Source organism: Sapajus apella, unplaced genomic scaffold (assembly GCF_009761245.1).
Source record: "Sapajus apella isolate SASKATOON/1434 unplaced genomic scaffold, GSC_monkey_1.0 scaffold106, whole genome shotgun sequence".
In the NCBI taxonomy this organism is placed as follows: domain Eukaryota; kingdom Metazoa; phylum Chordata; class Mammalia; order Primates; family Cebidae; genus Sapajus; species Sapajus apella.
In genome coordinates, this window is record NW_022437046.1 from 3,139,601 (window position 1) to 3,156,777 (window position 17,177).

General features: G+C 43.0%; 1 protein-coding gene and 1 non-coding gene across 5 annotated transcripts in view; one reads left to right on the top strand and one right to left on the bottom strand.

Annotated features, from left to right (window-relative positions):
- PPME1 (protein phosphatase methylesterase 1) overlaps positions 1-11,679 on the top strand; it is a 74,396-nt gene extending 62,717 nt beyond the window's left edge. The window contains exons 10-14 of one of the 4 annotated variants that reach the window (XM_032259050.1): positions 2,737-2,908; positions 3,769-3,813; positions 7,928-7,992; positions 8,621-8,688; positions 10,485-11,679. In XM_032259050.1, coding sequence (XP_032114941.1) covers positions 2,737-2,908; positions 3,769-3,813; positions 7,928-7,992; positions 8,621-8,688; positions 10,485-10,503 — 369 coding nt within the window. In that variant the 3' untranslated portion in view covers positions 10,504-11,679. The other 3 variants (XM_032259051.1, XM_032259048.1, XM_032259049.1) reach the window with 3 other exon arrangements.
- On the bottom strand, positions 9,407-9,543 carry LOC116537132. Its single transcript, XR_004262973.1, has one exon. It is a non-coding gene; the product is annotated as a small nucleolar RNA SNORA7 (small nucleolar RNA).
- Positions 11,680-17,177: the final 5,498 nt, after the last annotated feature.

Below are 17,177 nucleotides of genomic sequence, written 5' to 3' on the forward strand. Positions count from 1 at the left end.
ATATATACACACATATGTGTATATATGTATATATACACACATATGTGTATATATGTATATATACACACATATATGTGTATATATATGTGTGTGTGTGTGTGTATATATATATATATAAAAACTCTGTGGGGGTTCTCTTACCTTAAATTTATCATTTGCCTATGAAGCCCAGTATGCATGTAGGAGGGGCTTATGAGATTATGCCTTATCTCTGACAATGGACCTGATCTCTTAGAAATGGCTCATTAAAGGAAAGTGTTGTGGGAAATAGGACAGGCTGAGGTTCCAAGTTGTAATGGGAGTAAGCATTTCCTTTAAAGTGCCCTACCCTAAATGGGGGTAAATATTAACAGTGGAGAATAGAATTAGTTGTTTAGTGAGAATATTTGAATTATAAGGTACCTTTATGTCTCCATATCTCCTTGTCCTGATGGAAAACCAAGGTTCAAAGAAGGGAAGGGACCTGAGAAAACTAGTGGCAAAGACAGGACTAGAAGACCCAATTTTCTTGACTTCTCATCCAATAAGAAGTTTCTTTTTCTTTCTTTTTTTTTTTTTTTACTGTAATAAACATAACATAAAAATTTTAAGTATACAGTTAAGTAGTATTAAGTATATTCGTGTTTTATGAAACATCTGAGATTTTATGCCTACTAAACAACAACTCCCCTTTTCCAAAAGTCTTCCAACGGCCCCTGGTTACCACCATTCTACTTTCTGTATCTATGAATTTGACTATTTGAGATACTTCATATAAGTGAGATCATATAGTATGGGTCTTTGTGACTGGCTTATGTCACTTTGCATAGTATCCTCAAAGTTCATTCCCTATGCAGCATGTGATAGCATTTCTTTCCTTTTTATGGCTGAATTATATATGTATATACCACATTTCATTTATTCATTCATCCATCAGTGGCCATTTGAGTTGCTTCCACCTCTTGGCTATTATCCATAGTGCTGCTATGAACATGGGTTTGCAGATATCTTTGAGACTTTGTTTTCAGTTCCTTGTATATGTACCCAGAAGTGGGATTCCTGGATCATGTAGTTCTATTTTTAATATTTTGAGGAACTGCCTTGATGTTTTTCTTATTGGTTGAACCATCTTACAACTCAGTGCACAAGGGTTCCAAATTCTTCATATCCTCACCAACACTTATTTTTCTCTTTTTTGATAGTAGTCATCCTAATGGGGGTGAGCATTTATTTACTGATTACTGATGTTAAGCGTTGTTTCATATGTTTCTTGGCCACTTCCTTATCACCTCTGGAGAAATGTCTATTCAAGTCCTTTGACCATTTTTTAATCAGGTTACTTGATGTTTTTGGTGCTGAATTGTAGGAGTCATTTATATATTCTGAATATTAATCCATTTTAAGATACATGATTTGCAAAGATTTTTCTCCCATTCTATAGATGTACCATTTGTCTATTTTTGCTTTTGTTCACTGCTTTTGGTGTTATAGTCAATAAATCATTGCCAAGTCTAGTGTCCAGCTTTTCCTCCATGTTTTCTTCTAAGAGTTTTATAGTCTTAGTCTTACATTTAGGTCTTTAATCCATTTGAGTTAATTTTTGAATATGGGATAAGCCCCAGCTTCATTCTTTGGCATATGCATATCTGTTTGGTTATCCCAGTGCTGTTTGTTGAAGAGAATGTTCTTCCCCCATTGAATGGTCTTAGCACTCTTGTCAAAAAATCATTTGACCATTTATGTGGAGGTTTATTTTTGGACTCTCTGTTCTATTTCGCTGGTCTATTTGTCTTTATGCCAGTACCAAGCTGTTTCAATTACTGTATCTTTGTAACTGGGGAGTGTGAGTTCTCCAATTTTGTTCTTCAAAATTGTTTTGGCTAGTCAGTGTTTCATGAGATTGTATATGAATTTTAAGATGATTTTTTTCTATTTCCTAAGAAAAACCATTGGAATTTTGATAGAGATTATGTTGAATCTGTAGATTACTTTGGGTAGTATGGACATCTTAAGCATCCACTGATCTTTAACATAATGTGTTAGTCTTGTGTTCACTTTTAGATTTTCATATTGTGGTTGATTCAGTATATTTATTTCAATAATAATGTTTCAGATATTTCAGTGGCATAGAAAACTATAGAGAATTATTTGTTTTTTCAACCAATATTTTATTGCAGACTCTGTGCTTATACTATCAAGATTTAAAAGATGTTGAGGTTTTGTCATATTTGTCTCGTATTTCCTTTCAAAAGTACTATTGCAGGAACATTATATCATTATCATAAAATATAAGAAAAAAATGCTCTACTAACACATCAACCTATTTTCAGTTTCCTTTTCAGTTCTTTACTATAAGTATACCACATTTTTCCAGTAGTAATCCTAACTTAGATTCTGACATGTTGTAATCTGTTTCTTGCTTATAAGCATTTTTTTCATACTGCAATATGTTCTTTGTAGTTATTCTGTTGATGAAACATCCTTTTGCCAACCAAGTATAAGAAACCCTTAATATTGGCGCTGCCATTTACTAGCTTTGTGATCTTAAGAAAGTTTCCTGAGTTCACAGAAACTAATTGGAATAAAAAGTAAACTCATAATTATCTTAAAATGAATATTATAATTACCCATACCACAAGACTGTTATAAGGATTAAATTTATATTAAAATGTCTAGGACTCAGTAGGTCCTTAATAAGTGCTAGTTTCCTTCCCTTTCCTTTTTCCAAAGATCTAGTTTTTAATCCTGTTCTTCCAGGGGTTACCCTCAGAGACTCAGAACTTACTCTTATTCCTCCAGACCAAGAAAGACCATCCATACACCTGGAGAATTGAACTGGCAAAAACAGAAAAATACTGGGATGGCTGGTTCCGAGGCTTATCCAATCTCTTTCTTAGTTGTCCCATTCCTAAATTGCTGCTCTTGGCTGGTAAGTATATATGTGCATGTATTAGTGCAGGCTGATGTAACAAAATACCATAGGCTGGGTGGCTTAAACAACAGAAATTTATTTTCTCACAGCTCTGGAGGCTGGGTCCAGCGTGGTCAGGTTGTGGTGAGGGCTCTCTTCCTGGCTTGCCTTCTCTCTGCGCCCTAATATGGCCAAGAAAGAGTGAACCTGAGCTCTCTGGTGTCTCTTCTTTTAAGGACATTAATTAAGGATATTTATCCTATGTCAGAGCTCTGCCCTCATGACCTTATTTTAAACTTTATTATGTCCTTACAGGCCCTAGTTCCAAATATAGTCACATTGGGAATTGGGGCTTCAACATGAGTTTTAGGGGGACATAGCTCAGTCCATAGCAGTGTTGTTATACAGTCATCCCAATATGACCTTGTTAAAAATTCTCACCCAGTGAGTAGTGACTTCCAGAGTAGAGTACCTTCATCATTCATCTATGCCTTTTCTCCTTCCCATACCCAATCTCTAAACCTAACTAAGCATAAGCATTCATCTAAGCATTAGGACGACCTAATTCTGGCCTGACCTTTCTACTTGGACAAGCCCAAGTCCTTCTTAGCCTAGAGCTATACAAAGTGGTATAAGGATATTCTGAGTATCACGACAATCAAAATAGTAAACCCTGTTTTCAGAACCAGTTTAAATTAACATAGTAATTATAGGGGAATCTCAACCCGAAAAGTTTTATCTGGTGGTGAGAATATGCTCTGGGAGTTAGGATTGATATAAACATGAATTGAGAATTTCATGTTTACAACTTTGTAACACTTTTTACTTAGTACTTGAAGAGCAAAATCTATTTCACAATGAATTCTCTTGTTTTCTAGGTGTTGATAGGTTGGATAAAGATCTGACCATTGGCCAGATGCAAGGTAAGTTATCAAGAAATTATGCCCCTGGACCTTTTTCTGAGGAAAGGGTGATAGGGCAATTAGCATTCTGAGATAGTGGTATAACAGAAAAAGCATGAGCTTTAGAGTCAGACCCAAGTTGGACATCCTCCTCTACTCCTGACCCGCTATATGATTATGGGCAAGTATTTCGCTTTTCTGAGCTTTAATTTGTTAAAAAATTCCATCCAAAAATGAAAATTATAATACTACTTATATCTCATTTATAAGAGTTAAAATGAGGCAATGTGTTTAAAAATTATAAAGTACTGTATAGGTGTATAATACTCTGAAAGGAGATAATTCTGACTACTGGTCAGCTTTTTTTGTTTGTTTGTTTGTTTGTTTTGTTTTCTGAGACGGAGTCTCACTCTGTTGCCCAGGGTGGAGTATAGTGGTGCAATCTTGGTTCACTGCAACCTCCACCTCCCAGGTTCAAGCAATTCTCCTGCCTTGGCCACCTGAGTAACTGGGATTACAGGCATGTGTCACCACACCAGCGGCTAATTTTTGTATTTTTAGTAGACATGGAGTTTCACCATTTTGGCCAGGCTGGTCTCAACTCCTGACCTCAAGTGATCTGCCTGCCTCAGATTCCCAAAGTGCTGGGATTGCAGGTGTCAGCCACCACACCTGGCCAGTATTTTTATTATTGTTAGAATTTTTAAGAAAGGGAAAGGCTCAAGATAATCCAAACATAAAAAGGTATATCTCTTTAGAAGACAGCAGGTAAGATGGTAAAAGCAAGGTCTCTGAAGTTCAGAGAACTAGGTTTTGAATACTGCTTTTCCAGTAATTTTTTGACTCTGGGCAAGTTATCTGACTTGCCTCAGCTTTAGTCTTCTTAATCTATAAAATGAAAAAACTGATGGCAGCCTCCAAAGGATTGTGAGGTATAATGAGTAGGAAAGTGACATGCTGAACACTATACAGATGCATGTGTGTTAGCTAGAGTGACAATGGAGGCAGCAGGTCCAATTCTGTGGGGGCTGTTGCTTTAGTACAGGTAAAAGACCCAGTGAAAGTGAAGTCAGTAGGTATGCAACTTTTGGGTTATGGGAAGAAGAGGTGCCAACTCCAAGACCCAAGTTTCAAGCTCAAACGGAATCTGTTCTAGACCTTTCTTCTCTACTTACTTTCCCTGGACAATTTCATGGCTTCCATTTATAACTTGATGACTCCCAAAGCTAAACATCCAACACACCCCTCTCTCCTGAGAGGTCTAGTCCTGTCCCATGTAGCAAACCTGCTGGAGAGTCTCATGAGACTCTCAAACTTCTTTTAGCCATCCTCAAGCTTTCCACAGCAAAAGGAGCTATATTCCCTCATAATAGTTGTTCAAAGGCTCTTGACTATAAAACTCTAGTCCCAGACCCTCATGCCTTTGCCTGCCTTTAACTACATTGTATCATGAGGTCTGAACAAGACCATGAGCTGGGACTGTGTGATTTTTTTTCATGGCACTGATGTTGGTAATTATGAGCTTAGACACTTATTTAAGTAGATGCTTATAAGTGTATAAGCCCATAATTACCAACATCAGTGCCATGAAGTTGAATCTAAGACACTTAAATTCAATTCAAGAAACTTTCCTAGGCACCTTCTCTGTGTAAGACGTGGTGCCTTACACACGTATGTATGATGCTGGGCAGACAGAAGAATCAGACATGGCCCCTGATACTGCCTGAAGGCAGTTGACATGGACTGGGATAGCATTTGAAATCACTGTTGATCACCAGCCTTGGAATCAGACAATCCTGAGTTTGAATCACTGTTAATATTTCTGCAGCATGAGTGAATTGCTAACTTCTTTAATTTCGAGTTTCTTCATCTATAAAATGGAGATAATGATATATCTCAGTACAGTTATATGAAGGTTAAATGGAAAAAAATGTGGGTAGTCTAACAAATGATGCCTTTCATTACATCCAGGAAGTAATCATGATTCTTTACGAGATGCCCTCTGTTTCCTCAGTATAGATTATATCAAGACCACATTCTGGTTTAATGAAAGCCTCCTATGAGTATAGAGAGTAAATGGCAGAACATCCCACAAAACAAAGGGAAATGGCTAAGTCTGCATAGATTCTAAACCACAGCTATCCCAGCTGTGTTCAAACCAGCTGACTTAATTATAGAATCCTGGAAAACTACCACCTAGTCATAGTACAACTTGGGTAATTTAGGCCCTTTGAACCTAAGGCTCCTAATCTGTACAATCTGAAATATTCCCACTTCATAGAATAATTGCAAGGATTACCCCTGAGCATGTTATTTTACGTGTACCTGGCTTAGTGTTGTTGGTATATGTGAATTCTCCCTGATTATACCTACTCTTCCAAAGAGGAATGACAAATGCATCCCTAGTCATTAGAGCTGATATAACAGAAAGAACAGGGAGATTGGAGTAGAACGTTTTGGATCTGGCTATTTGTTCTTCATCATTCATTCAGTAAAGACTTAATACCTGTGTTGGGTACTATTAAGGATATAGAGCAAGTAATAACACCATTATTCCCTGTTCTTTTTTTTTTTTTTTTTTGAGATGGAGTCTTGCTCTATTGCCAGGCTGGAGTGCAGTGGCACAATCTTGGCTCATTGCAACCTCCGTCTCCCAGGTTCCAGTGATTCTCCTGCCTCAGCCTCCCAAGTAACTGAGACTACAGGCGCACGGTACCACACCCAGCTAATTTTTTTGTATTTTTAGTAGAGACAAGGTTTCACCATATTAGCCAGGATGGTCTTGATCTCTTGACCTTGTGATCCACCCACGTTGTGCTGGGATCACTGGTGTAAATCACTGCACCCAGCCTCATCCCCTGTTCTTATGGAAATGACACACTCCTGGGGCAGCAAGCACCAGTGGCATGTAAAATGTAAACTTACTTGAAACTTACAAGAGGGCCATGTGCTGCTCTGTGTTTGGATCCAAATGCATTAACAACAGTACTTTAAGGAGCTAGAAGGGAGAGGTGACTAGGCTCGAGCACTCAGAGAGAGGCAGCTTACTGCAAGAGGAGGGGCACAGGCTGGACTTTACTAAATGGGATCATCTTATTCCTCTACTAATTAACCAAGTGGCCTTGGGAAAATCACTTCACTAATCATGACCTCATGATTGAGTTTCATCACCTCAAAAAAGAATTTTAGTATTTTTGTGCATAATTTTATAGGGTAGATTTTGAGAATCAACTTTAAAAATGGATAGAAGAATAAATACACTGAACACTTTTTGAATCCTGTGTAACTGGGGTAAGAACCACAGAATGTAATGACCAGAAGAACTTTCAAGCCCATTCCTTTATTTTATAAATAGAGAATCTGAAACTGAGAAAATCTGCTCTCTCTAACTATGGGGGCTCTGGGTCTCATATTCTTTAGTCTCCTTAGGGATCTTCTTTATCAGTCATCTCTGTTCATTTTTAATCATTGTCACATTAGGTATGAGCTTACAGTGTTCTGTAAGACAGTCTGAGAAAGTGCTTAGTACAAAGCCAGGTGCATGGTTTAGTGCTCAAATGGTAACTTATTATTGTAATAATAAATTTTGAGTCCTTAACATAGTTTACAAAATCCGTAATGGTGTGGCCCCTGCTTACCTCTCCAGCTTCATTGTTAACCACTCTTATAAGCATCATACCAAGCTGCTTTTATTCCTAGCTATTTCAAGCCTTCTTTCCTTCCTGGGTCTCTCTTGGATTGTGAAGCTCCCTTTCTTACGCTCTTACAGCCCCATATGTCCAGTTTTATCATAGGAATGACATACTGCATTAAAATGCTGGTTTTTGTGTTTTACTCCCCTACTGAACTGTAAATCCCCTGAGGACAAGAACTGTTTCTTCTACATGTCCCTGGCCCAAAGTAAATGTACACTAAATAGGACAGAAGGAAAAAGTAAAGGGAAATGATTGGCACAAGGTTACAATTACATGTATTACCATCCTCAGTAAAGACTTGATAATTGGGTCCAGAGTATTGAGGTGAGGTTGAAAATGGGGAGGTCCTGGGCTCCTGGAATAGCCTGTGAGGCTGCAGCAGTAGTAAAGAGAGGGCTCTTTTAGTCCCTGAAGTTGCCTTGCTTTGATTTCCCCCCCAGGGAAGTTCCAGATGCAGGTCCTACCCCAGTGTGGCCATGCGGTCCATGAGGATGCCCCTGACAAGGTGAGTCTGGTGCTCAATGACTGTAAAAAGACAACTGTGAGAATAACCCTGGATGCCACAGAAGACAAGTCCCTGAGTCTCAGCCTGCATTGCCTGCAACAGCTGCTGTGGAGCCTATGTAGATGCAATTGCACCAGCTCTCCAAACTCTCCCTGGCAGCTGCTTATGGCATTGGCTTTGCATGTATGTGCTGAGGAGCTACTGGTACTCTGCTGTTTCATCCCAGGGCCCTGTGGTTAAGATCTTAAGTTCTACTTCTCCAATACTCCCAAAAGCCAGATGAAAGAGGGATGATTAGGGTAGAAACGACTCCCTAAACCACAGAAATGGTTAAGGAATTAATACGGGCTTCTCCTATGGGAAAACACCATTTTGTAACTCTAAGGGGATAAATAAGCCCTTCATGTCATTCCTCTTGAGCTCTCTGGAGCTATCCCTGACAAGGATGGTGGGGAGGAGTCTCCTAGCTCTGCTAGGGAGGGTCTAGGTCCTTTTAATTTAAAGCCACTCAGACCTGTGGGTGGCATGAGGGCACCATAGTGCCTAACCATCTAACAGAAGCCCACAGCCCAAGGCTCAGCCCCGTCACTAACCTTCATACGGCTTGGAATATCTCTCCCTTTTCCAGGTAGCTGAAGCTGTTGCCACTTTCCTGATCCGGCACAGGTTTGCAGAACCCATCGGTGGATTCCAGTGGTAAGGCGGTCTAAGGGTTTAAGAACCCTAGCAGTGCTGGCCAACTCCAACAAACAGATACTTGCAGGACTATAAATATCCCTGACTTACCCCTGGCCTGGTTTGGTCACCATGCCTTTCTTCTTCTTCTTCTTCTTCCTCTTCTTCAACAAAGAGCCTGGCATGTCTGTTTCTACAAAACCATGGTTGGTTGCTTCTTTGTGCTGTGATCCAGTGGGTTGATGCTAAGGCTGTGATTAAATTGTGCCCACTGCGATTTGCATTTCTTCTTGAGGTGCCCCTTTGAGGAGGCTGGGATAGGAATCAGTACTTTTCCAGGCTCTTAGAGAAGTTTTATTTGCCCTCTCCTGCCCCGCTGCCAAGGAAAGCTGGGCAGGCCATGGAGCTGGGTTTTTTTTTTTTTTTTTTTTTTTTCCTGAGATGGAGTCTCATTCCATCGCCCAGGCAGGAGAGCTGTGGCGTGATCTTGGCTTACTGCAACCTCTGCCACCTGGGCTCAAGTGATCCTCATGCCTCAACCACCCAAGTAGCTGGGATTACAGGCATGCCCTACCATGCCTGGCTAATTTTTATGTTTTTTTAGTAGAGATGGGGTTTTGCCATATTGGCAGGTCTGGTCTTGAACTCCTGGCCTCAAGTGATCCACCTGCATCGGCCTCCTAAAATGTTGGGATTACAGGCATGAGACACCGTGCCTGGCCTAGAGCAGAGTTTTATACAGTGTTGCAGTGTCTTCCCATGGCCAGCTACTGAGCAAGCTGGGAATGAAATGGGTGCCTCTGCCAGGCTTGCTTTCCCTCCCTTTCCAAAGCTGGCAGAATATTAGTCATTCTACAGGGGTGATCCTGGAAGCTCTAAAGCAGGGTTTTCAACCTCAGTGCTATTGACATTTTGAGGTGGATAATTCTTTATTGTGGGGACTGCCCTGTGTGTTATAGGATGTTTAGCAGTATCCCTGGCTTTTACCCACCTGATACCAGTAGCACCCCTCCCACACACAGTTCTGACAACCAGAAATGTCTCCAGATTTTACCAAATACCTCAAGGGGGACAAAATTTCCCCCAGTGAGAACTGTTGGTCTAGAGGAAGAAACAGGGCCAGGCCTCTCATCCTAGGAAGCTCTTCATCTGATTAGGAAAACACAGTTGGGCTCTTTGTTGAGGAGAAAGAAGAGAGGCATGTTGACCCAAACTAGCTGGTCCTGGCCCACCTCAGCCAGCTCCTAGTCTGTACTGCAGGAGGTCTTTGATCCTCAGAGAGCCTGCAACCCTGATGAGGAGTCATTCCTACCATTGGAAATTCTCTTCTCTGATTTTGGTGAGGGTTTTGGGGAACTTGTTCCCTACTCTCAGAAAGTTTGAAGAAGAAATATTGAAGAAAAAGAAACGGCTTCTGCCTTAGAGAATGCTGAATTCCAGGGCCTGAGAGATGAGAGTGTCAGGGCAGGGTAAGCACTGGAGATGATGGCAGGACCCTGGGACAGTGAATCATAGAAGCAACACTCCTATGCTGAGCCACCCCTCTAACAACTGACCATTGATGGATCCCAGGAACCAACAATAAAGACTTAATTTCTCTTCCTAAACAGTGTTTGACAGGGGCCCTTAGGCCATTTGGAGCCTTGGTCAAATGAGCAGTACACTGAAAGCAGACCCTGGGTCTAGCTCTGGTCAGGGCTGTGAGATGGGACAGATTTGCAAGGGCCTTGGTGGTCATTAGGGAGGGCTTCCTGGAGGAGACAGGTTAAGCAAGGGAAAGCTATTGATAGTTACATTTGTTTTACCTTCTTCTGCAGTGTGTTTCCTGGCTGTTAGTGACCTGCCGTCCACCCCTCCCTCAACATTGAGCTCTGTTGTAAATGCATCGCACCAGAGGCCACTGTGATGCCGCTGTCTCCTCCTTCCCATCATGCCCAGCCATGTGACACTGGCTCCCTGTAGACAGGCACCCCAACCTTTTCAAGTATTCTGCCAAAAGCATTGTTTTCCAGGGCCCTTGACCAACATCGGCTTCCCCAGTCTAGGACTCCCCTGCTCCTTACCCTTCCCTATACTGGGGTAGATCCTGCCTGTTCTCCCTGCATTGCTTAGGGTGAAGCCTCCAGATTTGCCATACTGAGCCCCTATTCCTAGTATTAGGCGATGCACCTGAGTCCAAATGTCTTCCCAGGCTCAGGGACCTCCATTCCTTGAAATTGTCTTGGCATGGTCCAGCCCTACCTCATGGGATGGACGGTGCCTCAGGTGGTCCTTATTTTTCCCTCTGAAATAAAATATTAGTCAGGTACCATCTTATCCCAGTCTTACTCTTCCAGGTTTGGAAGACCAAGAGAGGCCAAGATCCCATCCTTAGATACAGGGAGAGGTGGTAGTGGATAGCATGACAAGAAACCAGCCTGAAAATCAGGTCCAGCCAGTCCAAGCACATGGCCTCCCATCTGGGAGAGCCCACTGTCCCACTCCCACATGTCTGGGCACCTGCCCTGGGCTGAGGCCAGGCTGCTCCAGGGTCCCCTTGAGCCCTCACCTGCCGCAGAGCAACCAATACAGCCCATGCACAAAGCCACAGGCTAAAACTTATGGAATTGTTTTTAATCAAATTCAACCATTTTCATAACTGGTTCCTGGAGGTGTACAGTGCCCTCTTGCCTGTTCAAACCTACAGCTTCTCTTTGCTATTTGTGGATTTCACATCACTCCACATAGAAACGTTACAACCTGGCATCCCAGTCTTTGCCTTCTTCCAGCTGCCTCGACACAGCACTGAGGCCTGTCCCTATTGCCCAGGCACGCCATTTCCAAGGGCAGGAAGGGGCAGTGTCCTGAAGCCCATCTTTTCTGTGACTGTCTTAGGTGATGTGTAGCCCCCTCCACCTTTCCACTCAACAACTTCCCACCCCTGTCCTGCTGCGCGGTCCAGAGTCTGGGACCTACTTTGTTTTTTGTTATTTATGACCTTGTTTAAAGAAAATAAATATCTCCCAACCTTTATTGGCCTGGTCTTTCTCTGTGGAGTTGTCCTTATTTCTGCTGACATAAGGACAGGGGACAGCTCATTGGACTTAGTTGTCCTGGAACTCCAGAAACCCCTTTCCCTATAGCCTTTCGGTATATTATGCTCTGCCTGTTCCCCTGATCCAGAATGCCCAGTGGGATGGTCAGAGCCACCCTCCACTGCACCCACGACAGGATTCCAGTTCCATCTCTCCTAATTACTGGCTGTGTCAACTGGTCCAGAGCAGGGTGATCTGTGTACTGTCCATAAGATCTCAGTCACCATAGCTTCACTTACGTGAAACAATCCACAATGCAAATCATCTCCTGAGCTCTGAACAGTTAGGCCCAGCTACCTTCTCTTGTCTCTCCCAGATGACCAAAAACCAGTTCATACTGATTTGTTTCTAAAGCTGAACCCGCCTTCCCCATGAAACTTGCTCTTCCTCCAGTGTTTCCTGGCTCAGTAAGTGATAGGTATCACCATCCCTCCAGTTGTCCAAACAAGATAGGCACAGTGAACTACTTCTCTTACACCCACATCAGTTCTACCACCAAATCCTGTTCATTCTCTTCCATGTCCCCTCTTTTCCATCGCACAGCCACTGCCCTAGCTTAGGCCTCATCATCTCTCACTGTGATCATTTCAGAACCTTCGCTGCCCTCCTCCTTCCCTAGGTGGTCCTCCACACACTGTTGGAGACTTCTTCATAGCAGGCTTTGGGGCCAGGCTGTCTAAATTAGAACCCAAGGCCCACCCCTTATGCTATATAGTGTGGCAACAAACTAACTTTCTGTGCTGTACTTTACTCATCTGAAAAATGGAGATAAACAGTACCTACCCCACAGAGTCTTGAGGAATATACAAGTTAAACTAGGTTAACTGGCTTTCTCAGTAACTGGCACATGGTAAACACTTAATAAGTAGTCCTGTTAGGACACTATTACATTACTATATTATAGTTAAGACCTTTCCTCAGGGCAGTCTGTGGGCCAGTAGCAACAGTATCTCCTGGAAGTTTGTGAGAATTGTGTCCTCATCCCAAGACCTATTGAATCAGAACTGATCTGCATTTTAACAAGTGCATCAATGTCTGAAAATGTCTGGTTTAGTTGATGACTAAATATTTCAGGGTAATGAATGAGCTCCCTAGTAGAGGAGAGAGAAGTTCCTTATGTGTGGTTGATTTCTCTCATGGGAACCCTTTGCCGGTGCCTTTGCTGGACTGTGTGCCCTTTTGTCCACAGGAGGGCAGCATGATCACTTGTGGTGTTTTCAGGGGCACTCAGGTTCGCCAGGTGAAAGTCATAATGGTTACCAAATTTTGAGTATCATCTAATTCACTTGACACACATCTCATTTAATCCTCACAGCAACGCTATGAGGTAGGTTTTGTTATGTTCCAGGTCCAAATTCCTACCGCTTGGAAGTGAGTGACAGTGTCAGAATTCAAAGCTGGCTTGTTTCCAAATCATGCTGCTCCTGGATGCTACAAGGGACCCTGGGCAGAAGTCATTTTGGCCCAGATACCTGACTTAAAAGAGCAGAGGAGGATGACCATGGAGACGAAGCCTCTACACTTGATGGAGGAGGCTGAGAATGAATGAAATGCTCGTGAGCTTTGTGGTTGGTTGTGTTTTAGGCACTTTCATCTCCATCCTTTGTATCTTTGTGAAGTATAGGCATTATCCCCGATTTAAAGGCAAGGAAGTGAAAGCTGAGAGATTTGAAATGGCTTGCCCCCAGCCACGGCCAGGGTTGCCCCACCTTGTCTTCTGATTCCAAGTCTACTGAGCATTCCATTACACCCCAGTAGAGAAGAGACCATTCATGTGTTCACTTAGCATGGCTTTAATGAGCACCTACTGTGTGTTGGTCATAACAGTGTCCTTGCAGAGCCTAAAGATCAGCATGTATGAACTCAGGAAGGGTATAAAGAAGGAGACCCCAGGATCTTTGAATGAAGGATTGCCACAAAGCAAGGAGCATGTTTTGGGTCAAACCAACATTCTGTCACATAGACAGTAGTGAATGTCCAAGGGAAACTCCTTCCCCAAAAAGGAAGGTAGGCAAATTTTGGAGGCAGACAGATCTGATGGGAGACAGGGAGAATCTTCAGACTGGGAGGACTCAAGAAAAAGGCATGAGGGGAATGGGGCATGACTTTGTAGCCCCATGCTCTTACCATATTATTAGGATCATTTATTTGCTTATTAAGCAAACCCAAGCACCCAGTATGTGCTAGGCATCCAATGTACTTTGTAGACAGAGGTAAATAATGAGGTCCTTAAAATGAACTCATTATCTAGAGAGACAGTGATAGAAATAGTGACCACGTGGTAAGAAGGTTGGGGGTGGGGAGCAACAAACCTATTTGGAAACAGGCCAGGGATGGTTTCACAAGAGGTAGCAATTTTTATTTATTTTATTTATCTTTTTTTTTGAGACAGAGCCTCCCTCTGTCACCCAGGCTGGAGTGCAGTGGCATGATCTTGGCTCACTACAACCTCTGCCTCCCAGGTTCAAGCAATTCTCCTGCCTCAGCCTCCTGAGTAATTGGGGTTACAGGTGCCTGCCACCACACCCAGCTAATTTTTGTATTTTTAGTAGAGACGGGGTTTTGCCATGTTCATCAGGCTGGTCTCAAACTCCTGGCCTCAAGTGATCTGCCTGCCTCGGCCTCCCAAAGTGCTGGGATTACAGGTGTGAGCCACTGTGCCCAGCCAAGAGGTAGCATTTGAGTTGAGCCTTGAAGTATCATAAAGTGGAAGTGGAGGAGGAAGGACAAGACTTTTCAGGTAGACAAGCACTAACACCACACACAAGCGCTGGAAACTAGAAAGTCAGCCTAGGAAGATGACTGGCTGGAATATGGGCCGAGACAGGAGAAGAACCAGGAGAGGAGGTGGGAGTCAAGGCACAAAGGCCTTAATTGGCAAGAATTAGGAGTTTCCAGAAGTTAATACGCAGGATGTGACAAGGTCAGGTCTTTTTTATAAAGGAAAGTCACTCTGGTAGCCTGTGTAGATGGATTGGTAGGTGTCAGACACGAGGCCAAGAGGTCAGTAAAGGGACAGTTGTAGTCAGGCAGGTAAAAGACACAGGTATACTTAAATAGGACAGTGGCCACCGGTCTGAGAGAACAAGATAATCTCAATGTTTTCGGAGGTTTAATGAACAAGAAAGAAACTAGTTGGATTTCAAGAGTGAGGGGCCAAGAACCTTTAAGTTGGATTCGGGGGCCTGTCATGAGAAGCGGGGGTTGGAAGTGAAAGGTCAAGATTTTACCAAGAGAAAAGCAAGAAGAGTGCCTACACTAGCAGCAGAGAAAGCAAAAGGCAGTCACACTCCCCTGCAGTCACTGTTTTGTTTGCAATCTTGGAGCCAACTCTGCCGCTCCAGCTGGCCACCCCATCAGCAGCCAGAATCAACACATTCTCAGTCTGGGGCCAGGGCTCAGAAAGTTATGTCAACTCAAGAGGCTCCCTTATTCCTCAAGCTGGCTTCCTCTCCCAGCAGCTTGCTAGAAAACTCCAGCCCATAGCCAGGCAAAACCTTGGAACCTGAGACTAGTAGAAAGGCTGGCCTATTGCAGGTGCAGGGAATAGGTGACTGGGGAGTGAACTGAGTGTCGAGGGAGAACATTTCTTCCTGATTAATGACAGTGATGTCATTCCATAATGATTTATGGAGTGACTAATCAAACAAGCATAGAATAACTGACACGATACAGTCTGTACCGTTTATAAAGCACATTTACTACCTTTAATACCTCATAACTCCTCTGGAGTGGGGAGGGCAGACAAATCAGCACTTCCTACAGATGAGGAATTCGAGGCTCTGTCAAGGAAAGTGGTTTGTCCAGGGTCATACAGTAACACAATCTGGACTAGAGCTCAGGTGACCTGACTTCCAGATCAGTGCCTTTTTAATCCCACACCAAAGCAGACGGAGAGGAGGGGAGCGGCAGGGGCGTGGAGGATGAGGCCTGATGATGAGAGGAATGCTTCAAGCTCAGTTCAGCCTCCCACCAGCTGGGTGACCTCTGGCACATCACTTCCTTCAAAACTTCAGGTTCTGTGTCCCCAGATGGGGTGATAATCCCTAATTTGATAGGTGTTATGAGAGTTAAACGAGACCTCAGTATCCAAGTAAAATCTGCTGCCTGCAGTAGGCAAGGTGAAAAATAGTAAATGCCATGGTGCTAAAAGACAAGGGGATTAATTCATCCTGACTGGGAATCCCAAAAAGGAGAGGAGACCAAGGCAAAGCCATCCCACCCCAGGTGTGCTGGTCTGCTTTCCTACTCCTGCTCTGTGGGGCCGCTCAGGCAGAATTAATGGAAGCTGGTGTGCCCCTGGGGCTGACCTAGGAATGTTCTTCTCAAAAAACTTTCGGCCTGTAATCCCAGCACTTTGAGAGGCCAAGATTGACGGATCACGAGATCAGGAGTTTGAGACCAGCCTGGCCAACATGGCGAAACCCCAACTCTACTAAAAATACAAAAATTAGTCAGGCTGTGGTGGCAGTGCCTGTAATCCCAGCTGCCTGGGAGGCTGAGGCAAGAGAATCTCTTGAACCAGGGAGGCAGAGGCTGCAGTGAGCCGAGATCATGCCATTGAACTCCAGCCTGGGCAACAAGAGCAAGAGTCTGTCTCAAAAAAAAAAAAAAAAAACTTAAAAAAATTATTTTATTTATTATATTTAAGTTCTGGGGTACATGTGCAGATCGTGAAGGTTTGTTACACAGGTATACACGTGCCATGGTGATGGTTTGCTGCATCCATTGCCCTGCCATCTACATTAGGTATTTCTTCAAATGCTATCCCTCCCCAATCCTCCCCAGCCCCTCACCCCCAACAGGGCCTGGTGTGTGATGTTCCCCCCTCCCTGTGTCCATGTGTTCTCATTGTTCAACACCCACTTATGAGTGAGAACATGCAGTGTTTGATTTTCTGTTCTTGTGTCAGTTTGCTGAGAATGATGGTTTCCAGTTTCATCGATGTCCCTGCAAAGGACATGAACTCATCGTTTTTTATGGCTGCATAGTATTCCGTGGTGTATGTGTGCCACAATCTCTTTATCCAGTCTATCATTGATGGGCATTTGGTTTGGTTCCAAGTCTTTACTGTTGTGAACAGTGCGGCAATAAACATACATGTGCATGTTTCTTTATAATAGAATGATTTATAATCCTTTGGTTATATACTCAGTAATGGGATTGCTGGGTCAAATGGTATTTCTCGTTCTAGATCCTTGAGGAATCACCACACTGTCTTCTACAATGGTTGAACTCATTTACATTCCCACCAGCAGTGTAAAAGTGTTCCTTTTTCTCCACATCCTCTCCAGCATCTGTTGTCTCCTGATTTTTTAATGATCACCATTCTAACTGGCGTGAGGTGGTATCTCAATGTGGTTTTGATTTGCATTTCTCTAATGACCATTGATGATTAGCTTTTTTTCATATGTTTGTTGGCTGCATAAATATCTT